This window comes from Vicia villosa, linkage group LG1 (genome assembly GCF_029867415.1).
Source record: "Vicia villosa cultivar HV-30 ecotype Madison, WI linkage group LG1, Vvil1.0, whole genome shotgun sequence".
Classification (NCBI taxonomy): domain Eukaryota; kingdom Viridiplantae; phylum Streptophyta; class Magnoliopsida; order Fabales; family Fabaceae; genus Vicia; species Vicia villosa.
Genome location: NC_081180.1, coordinates 55,000,318 through 55,010,166, shown reverse-complemented (window position 1 = coordinate 55,010,166; position 9,849 = coordinate 55,000,318). Strand labels below are relative to the sequence as shown.

Sequence of the window (9,849 nt, the reverse complement as noted above, 5' to 3'; positions counted from 1 at the left end):
ATAATGATCATAACACTTAGAAAATGATGGGATCTCAGAGGTCAAAAATTGGGGTGCAACAGATGCCCCTATTTAAGTTTCTTCTATCCGGAGATGTGAAGATTGGAAATCTTCGTTTCGACGTGATTGAAGAGACTTAAATATATATAAAAACACAATTTTTGAACCTGAGATGCAATGTAATGCTTATGATTATGAATGCATATGATTTCCACGAGATGGAAACAGGACACCACAGAGGAGAAGTAAACAGACTCCGTTGGGGAAAAGGTATGCGTCATCCAGGAATAGAATCGGACTTCATAGAAGCTTTCAGGAATAAAACGTGAAAGGAACTTTGGACAGGAAATCAACAGAGACGTTCAGAAAGAAAAATCTCTGGAACCCATATCAGAAATAATTCAAGAGTAAAACATGAATGAATTTGGAAAGGAGTATAAATTGACAGAGGCATTCAAGAGTAAAACATGATTGAACATCACCATAGGCAATCAAGACTAAAACATGATTGAATAGTATCAAAAGCAATCAAGAGTAAACCATGATTGGATAACATCATAGGCAATCAAGACTAAAACATGATTGAATAGTATCAAAGATAATCAAGAGTAAAACATGATTGGACAATATCAAAGGCAATCAAGACTAAAACATGATTGAATAGTATCAAAAGCAATCAAGAGTAAACCATGATTGGATAACATCATAGGCAATCAAGACTAAAACATGATTGAATAGTATCAAAGACAATCAAGAGTAAAACATGATTGGACAATATCAAAGGTCATCAAGAGTAAAACATGATTGAGACACCCACCGAGAGTAAAGCACGATCAAACCACATCAAGAGTAAAACATGATTGAATATAAATAAAGATCAATCAAGAGTAAAGCGTGATTGAATACTATTAAAGGTCAATGCCAAGTAAGTTGGACTTTGATCTCAAGGTAAGATGTTGATAACAACAAGACTTGGAAAAATATTACAAATACAGATACTCCCTGCTGTTTTCAAAACATTCATTTTACAACTTTGACAAATTCTCCAGCTCAAGATCTTCATAAAAATGTCTTTTAAAGGCATCCATATAGACCTCTTGCAAGCAAATAAAAATCATCAAAGATCCATCATCATGAGAACTAGGAAGAATGAATGATTCTCCTTCAAGCATGTCATGTATTCCTGGCTCCATATAAAGCTCATTCCCCCATCCAAAATCAAGTCTGTGTAATGACAATGTCAACCAACTAACCACTCCTAAATTAGGATTTTGATAAAAAGGCACAATATTACCACTCACAATCTCATGAAGATTTTGAAAGTTAGTCCAATCATCTAGCTTCTTAAAGTACTCACTCATCAACCTCACATATTCATCATTCACTTTCTCAATTGTTTCCTTTATCTTACTTGAAGCATACCCTGATGGCTTAGACATCAAATCACCAGCAAGACTAGTAGCCATTATATCATATGCAGCATTTCCAAAATACTCTTTTGGTAAACTAGGTTTCACACGACTTCTCCAGTCAACAGTCACACCGAGCATGGTTGGTTGCTCATTTTTATGCCCTCTAGCTTTACATGCACTTCTCCACATATGACCGGCTATCGTTTCATATCTTGAAAAACCTCGATCATTACTATGTTTATTCCAACTCTCATTCGCTATTTTTCTCAACTTTTCAACTTGTGCTTTATTTAATTTGATTTTTCCCACCCTTGTTTTTTTCTTGCTTTCTTCAACCTTACCATCTGAATTTCCCAACAAAAGCGGAGGTTCATTAAACATCCACTCATTAACACTATTGCATGGTTTCTTATCATGTAACATGGTCCTATCAAGACACGGGACCCTTTTCAAAGGCTCTCCCCGTGCAAGCTGAGCCCACTCATTAAGAAAATGCGACAAACCTTGTCCATCGACAACAGCATGTGAGAATAACACACTAATGCTAATGTCTCCACATTTGAATTTGGTGAGTTGAATCAAAAGCAAAGGAAGCTCGTGAATTGGGAGCGTGTAGTCAACGTGCGGGAAAAGGTAACGATAGTAATTGTTTGAAGAAGGTGAAAAGTTACCTAGATCATATAATGTTGATGAGGATTCTGCTTCAATGAACTCAACACCCTTTGCATTGCATTCCAAGTCAAAATGACAATTTTCTTTCGATCGTAAACGACCAGCAAGTACATAAAAATGCATCAAGACTCTGCTTAGTGAGTGTTTCAAAATGGTGGCAATTTTAGTGGGGGAGGTAAGCCAGTTTTGTGGCGGGCGGTAAAAGTAAATAAGTGGAACATGGGTTATGATTCCAACTTGATCACATTCTGTTAATGATAAACAGCCACTCCATGTTGGTTCTATTGGTTTCACAGTGTAACAACCTTTCAAAGTGATAGATGATGACATGGTTGATTTAATGTTTCTCTCACACTGGTTTTGATGCATTAATTTGTGAGAGTTCAAGATAGGTGTCTTTTATGTACTAGTATGAGTTGGGAATATTTGAGAGATTCCTATCTGGAGAGTAATTTATAATCATGCAATTGATTTTTGCATTTATGTTTTTGTATTCTATTCACTTAAGGTTTTTCGAGAAGATAAATTATTGGACTATAAAGAAAAGGGCAATGCTAACCAGTGCCCCCGGGGCACTGGTTAAGGATCATTTATTGCGTGATAGATTCATTAATATTCTTAAAAAGAGAGTTTATTAATAGTGTTATTTAATACAAAAAATTGAAAACTTTAAAACCACGTTACACATTTTTATTTACTATTTATTATTGTTTTTGCCTATTTCCTTTTCAAAAATGACAACTAATTTTTAATTTAATGTTTTTTTCTTAACTTTATCAAAACATTTAAATATTTAAATTGAATATAATTTTTTTAATTAAAAAAATTCAATATTTTATTGTTAATTTTTAAAGAATTTTAATTTTTTTAGTTCATTTTGTTTATAATAAATCATGTTCTTATATTAAAATGATAATAATATTGAAATGAAGTTATGAAATTCAAATTCCGAATTTTATTTTGTTTCAAGCATATAAATTATGTATTAAATGAAAGAGAGAGTGAATAAGTTAATTTAAGTCAATTTAATAATTAAATATATGTAATTTTCATTTATTATAAAAGAATAAAACTTGATTAATAGTCATTTATTACTCCTTATCCAGTGCCCCCGGGGCACTGGTTAGCAGGACCCTAAAGAAAATTGTGCCGAGTGAAATAGAAATTTTATTTATTTATGAAAATACTTTTTGTATTTGTTTTAAAATTTATATTAACTAGTCTGTCTACCCGTGTGGCACGGGATAAAAAAATTTATGTAAAAAAAATAATTTATAATTATTTTTTAAAATTATCATTATTAAATATAATAAAATTATTAAATATAATAAAATTATTAAATATACTAAAGCAAAAGCTAATTCTTTAGCAAGTTTTCTATTTCCTAACTATTATATTTTTTTATTGTTAAACTAATCTATTAATTATTACTTACATTTCTCTTTATTATACCAATTAAAACCGATTCATCCGTACAAAATTGAATAGACAGTTTTCAATTTTTAATAAAAACTCAATTTTTCATTCTACTCTATGCATAGATAACTCAAAAGACATGTTAAGAGTAGGAGTGATACATATTGTTGAAATATACGAACCAACCTCTTCATTCATATTATATAAAACAAAAAAATACATGAAAAACTATTTCAAAATTTAATTATTAGAAAAAAGGGGATTTTTATATTCTCGATTAGAATATTTAATTCATTTTTATTATATAAAATTAAAAAAATACATGAAAATTTATTTAAAATTTATATTATTATTATTATTATTATTGCTATTATTATTATTATTATTATTATTATTATTATTATTATTTGCCAATAAATAAGTTATATATTTTTTTTGACAACATAAGTTATAGATTTTAAAATGTTTCCATACTGCCCATTAATTGACTATACAAGAAATAATGAGCATTAAATGAATTACTATTTTGTTTCGATTTATGTTCCTATTAAATTTACACAAACATATTAAAAATGAAATATCATTTTCATACTATCTATCAGTTCTATTTTTATCTTTCTAATAAATATGAAACAATGAAGTGAAAATAAATTGACCCATTAATGAAAATTTTAAATATCTGTCATTAGTGATATATATATATATATATATATATATATATATATATATATATATATATATATATATATATATATATATATATATATATATATATATATATATATATATATATATATATATATATATATATCATATGGGAATGTTTTTTTATATGAGAATATTAGAATGAATCTGAACCATTAGATTTCAAAATAAATGGTAGAAATTATGTGTGAATCTTTTTTTCTCTCTCCTCCATTATTAAAATAAATGATGTAGCGTTGACAGCACCAAAGTCATTGATTGAATCTGCACTAGATTGAAACTAATCTTTCAACCTGAAACAAATGAACACCGCACAAAAACGGAAAAACAAAATACCCGCACAAAGACGAGAAATCAAAATACACCACAAAAATATGGGAAATCAAAACAAACGATGACTCACGAAATCACAAAAAAGACAAAATGAAAAGGTGTGAAAATCACTTATTTAAGTAATAGATAAACAAAAACGATTTGGAGCGGTGATTTTGGATTAAAATTGATCCTAAATCACCCCCTATTTGAGAGAGAGGAAGGAAAAAGAAGAAAAGTGACGGCTAGAGTAGAAGAGGAGCAATGAGAACACTCAATTATAGCCCTTACATTTTATTAAATGAAATTTGAGGTATAGATTATATCTAACTTAAAATAAACTTGCGACTAAATGTTACACACAATCATTTTTCTCAAATCTCAATTAATTAAAGAATCTCTTATGAATAAAATTAAGTATTTCTTTTTTAAATAGTTTTAGTTTTAAATTATAAGAAATTATTTAGAAATAAAATACATAATTTTTATAATAAATATTTTTCAATAATGATTTTTCTGAAAATCTTTTCACTATAAATTCAAAAAATAATAATTTTTAAAAATTCATAGAAAAAAGGTAAAAATATTTAAATCTAATTTTAATAAATATTTATTTTAAAAAATTTAAAATTTTTTTCTGTGCCAAAGATATATGATGCTACAAATTTTATAGTTTTAAAAGAAAATCTATAACAAACAAATGTATATCATACAAATAGTGATATTTTTAAAATTATTTTATAAAAAAATCTGATATATTGTTAAAATTATTTTATAACTAAATCTGATATAGCTATCTCTATAATATTCATATTTACGAAATTTAAAATGCAATATTGTTAAAAATAGAAAGCATTAATTTTAAGGAATAACTTAAAGTTATAGATGATGACATGGTTGATTTAAAGTTTCTCTTACACTGGTTTTGATGCATTAGTTTGTGAGATTTACGATTTCAAAATAGGTGTCTTTTATGTACTAGTATGAGTTTCAAATATTTGAGAGATTCCGATATGGGGAGATAAAGAGAGTAAATAATTGAATGATTGCAATATAAAAACATTAATTTAAGAGAATAATTTTTTTATCCATCACAAAAAATTAAGTAGTGTATTTTCAATTAATCAGATTATACCATTTAATTTTATTATTTTTAATTATTTATTAAATAATTTTTTTTTTGTTTTCAATGCATTTTACGCTACTCAACTTTTTGTGTTAGATAAATAAAAATTCATCTTAATTTAATTTTTCATTTCTTTTTCAAATGAACATAGGATCCTACTTTAAAACACTTATAAAACACATAACCCCAAATAAGTACTACCATTTAGACACACTGACATAAATATAAAAATTAAAAAAAAGAAAATAAATAATACAAAATGATTTCACTAAATCCTTTTTAATTTATTTTAGACTTTTGTGTGAATGTGCTCAACCAATTATCATTTGTTTTTTTATTTATAATATTTTCATTTGTATTGTGCTCAAGAAAGAATGGATCCCCCTTTAATCAATAATAGAGGAATGAAACTAAATTCATATATTTAGAATTAATCAATAAGAAGAGAGTAAATTTAAATTTATTTAAAATTTAATTTCGTTTTTAATTGATAACATGAAGTCGGTTCTAATAATGGAAGAGAGAGACAATTTTATTTTTATTATTTAATTAATAAAAAATTATAATTGATTATGTGTATATCCAAATATTATGGTTGTGTCGATTTAATATTTTTTCAATTAAATTTATTGAATATTACTCTGCCCCTTCATAATATATTGAAAGGATTTTTATCTACTTTTTGTCTCTCAATGTGATTCATGTGTCACTTTTTTTGTAACCAATAAGAAAAAAGATTAATGGCAGACATCCTGCGACATAGAACGTACAGTACGACTTCAATTTTTGGCTTTACCCATCTGCATCACGTGGTTTTGCACTAATCACAGATGTCTGCCTCAATCATGAAAAAGAATAATTGCAAGCGGACAAGTTGGATAACTTTACCTATATGAGCTGTCTCATTTATATTGGTTTAAAAATATAGTACAAATTACCATGTCATTAAAATTGTGATTTTGTGAATATTTGGCTTGTGATTTTGTGAATGTTAAAATTGTGAAGTACTAGTATATGTTGTACGTGCTACTGTGATGTATTAAAAAAACAAAATACATATAATATTTTAAATTGTGTCCAAATAATTCACATAAATGAGTTTAAATTGTGAATTTTAAATTTTAAATTGTGATATAAATAATTTAATATTAATATATAGAAGTAGAAAATAAATTAAGGCTAAAGTAACATTACTATTTAATAGTAAATACCAACTTCTTAAATAAATATCTAACATGTAAACATATGTAACTATATAAACATAAAATGCAAAACATAAATTATATAATTAATAATTACATTAATTAATTTATCTTAAAATTTAAAATAAGTAAAAATATTGAAAGTTTAGTAGTACACTATGGTCAAAATTAGTTTTATAAATAAATATCTAATATATAGTACTATTTGGGAGAAAAAAATAACTATAATTTGTTTTTGCCTAATGAACTACTACTATTATCTTTATCTAATTGTGTATATGTACTTGCGGTGAATACAACCCTATAGCTCCTGTATAAAAAAATTTTAAATGAAAATTTAAAAAATTATACTTTTTATTTTTTAAAAAGAAAAAAAATTAAAAAACAATCAATTTATATTAAGAAATAGTAGATTTTTTATATTAGTTTAAAAAATTATAATATTTATATTTTAATGTATTTGTAAATTATGTTTTTTAAATTAATTTTTTTGAAAAAAATTAGTTAAACAATTTACATTGATTTTTACCAGAAATTTGGTTAACTAAATTATTTATAATATTGTTAGCTGAAGATTTCGTTTTGAAGTATTTATCCTTCGAAGAGGTAGAAAATCGAAGGAAAGATGGTTACTGATGGCCATCCCTTAAAAATAAAAGAATGACTACTGATGGTCATGCTTCGAGAGTAAATATTTCTAAGTTCACTATGAAGATAATGAATACTGAAAGCTAGTGAAAAGTATGTGTCTTCGGGGACTTAGACGAATTTGTAAATATATTCAAGTATTACTACTTAGCGTGTTTTTTCGTAGTGTTTGTTTAATACACTGCCACGCGTCGAAGATAGACTCATGCGGGAAGATTTGAAATTCGAAGACGGTTTCGTAACTGCCCAAGTAACAGATGGCATCGCTAGAAGTCCTTATGAGAAACGTGGCAGCAGATTAGTATAGGACCGTTAAGGTCGAAACTAGTATAAATAGGAGTCTTAATGTTAGGATTCCGTGTGTTCATTTTGTACAAATCACTCACATATTTACTCAAGTATCAAGCGTTAAGAGAAAGAGTTCGCTGAGAAAATGTACGTATGACACCACCATTTTAATACATGTGTATTATCTTTTGTTTTTATCTTCCAGAATTACTGCATTTCGTTTACTTCTTGCCATTTACATTTCTGTATCTTTACTTTAACGTCATTTACTTTCGAATTACTTTCATGCTATTTACTTTCAAAGTCTTTTACATTTCTGCAGTTTAAGATTCTTTACGTTTCAATAGTCCTTTTAATTTTCTATGTTATGTTACTTATCTTTCCATTGAAGTCACATTTATATATAACAAAGTGATTGTCAAGACTATTTGTTCTTTAATCGAACAACGCTTATTGAAGAAGACAAATAATGAATATGGTTCGAATAAACATTGATAACAATCTTCTTGACTATGTGTCCTAGGATCAATCTAGTCGATCCTGCAAGTAACCAAATCATATTTATTATAGTTTGGAAGACTAGCGGTTGTTTACCGGAAATCACCGTAAACAAATTGGCACGCCCAGTGGGACAGTGTCAAGCAGATTGTTTTAATCAAGTGCTTTATTTTTTTCTAGACAATATCAAGATCTTGTATGAACCTTAGGAACGGTAAATTAAAGAACAGTGCACAACCGATTCCCAAACGAAGGTACAACAAGAAAATGGTCGTTACGGCCAGTGCAGGGGGTGATCAAGATCCCCCACAAGGTTCAGGATCAGGAGCGGCAAATTCGACTTCTACTCAAGGAACACGAAATGCAACGGGTCCAAATGGATCGAGACCTGCAGATAATTCCCAGGCTTTGCCTGAAAATAATACAGGGCCTTCAGGGACTATTCCAGTTTTAGTGTCGACAACCGCACCCTCATCCACAAGCGCAGAGGACGTATTGTTTGCCTCGACAAATGCTGCAAATAATTTGCATGGTCAAGGCACGAATTCTGCTTTCGAATGGAGGCCAAATAGTTCATATGGAATGCCATACCCATATGGAACAGGCGTACGAGGGGCAGGATCTATATATGCCCCAACTAACAATGCCACGTTGTCACCGAATGTTAGTTCAGTGGGTCGAAGTGCACATAACACTGGTTTTTCTACTCAGGTGCCTCACTTTACCACAAATAACCAAGCAGCATTTCGACAAGAAATGGATGCAAGCAACCATGATATGGTAGGGGTTTTGGCCAGAGAACTGACTTCAGTTTTAAGCCCACTAATGGCAAATGTTACTACTACAAATAGAGAAAACATGGAGACTTTCCAAAAGATATCATCTCAAATGAATCGAATGGCAGAATTCATGGGAATAACGCCACCTAAAAGGAAAGACAAACAGCCTTCGAATCAAGAAGAGAGGCCCATTTTAGAACGTGTACAAGACATAGTCCCGTCATCTAGGACAGCCACTAGGGATGTAGGCCCCTCACGAAGAACAGAGATGTTCGAAGGAACTCCAATAATTAACTTAGAAGCTTCAAATCAAAGAACCGTTCCCGTTCGACAAGAAACAGAGGAGGAGCGACCCAGATTAAGGATTGTGGGTAGGAACGAACACCCAGATGAGGTTGTTCAAAGAGTCAGAAGAGAAAATCTGGCTACAGAAAATAACTTAACTGCCATGATAGAAAGGGTTATGGCCAATAATGGCCTTAGTACTGGACTTAGACGTCCAAACTATACATCCCCTATATCAGATTATATCATGCAGACAGAATTGCCTAGGGGCACTAAGGTACCCAAATTTACAAAATTTTCAGGCGAAACTAATGAGTCAACGGTGGAACATATTGCTAGGTATTTGACAGAAGCAGGAGACTTAGCGGGAAACGAGGATTTAAGGATCAAGTATTTCCCTAGTTCGCTGACAAAAAATGCCTTCATTTGGTTTACTACTTTGCCACCAAATTCGATAGATGCATGGGCATACTTGGAAAGACTTTTTCATGAGCAATTCTACATGG

At 29.3% G+C, this 9,849-nt stretch overlaps 1 protein-coding gene across 1 annotated transcript; it reads right to left on the bottom strand.

The window, feature by feature from the left end:
* Positions 1 to 965: 965 nt before the first annotated feature.
* Positions 966 to 2,576, bottom strand: LOC131606654 (spermidine hydroxycinnamoyl transferase-like). The gene has a single exon (XM_058878836.1). The coding sequence runs from the start codon at positions 2,451 to 2,453 to the stop codon at positions 1,026 to 1,028; it is 1,428 nt and encodes a 475-aa protein (XP_058734819.1). The 5' UTR covers positions 2,454 to 2,576; the 3' UTR covers positions 966 to 1,025.
* Between the last annotated feature and the right edge of the window lie 7,273 nt (positions 2,577 to 9,849).

Coding starts and splice junctions, on each gene's coding strand:
- LOC131606654 (XM_058878836.1), bottom strand. CDS start 2,453: ATGCATCAAAACCAGTGTGAGAGAAACATTAAATCAACCATGTCATCA.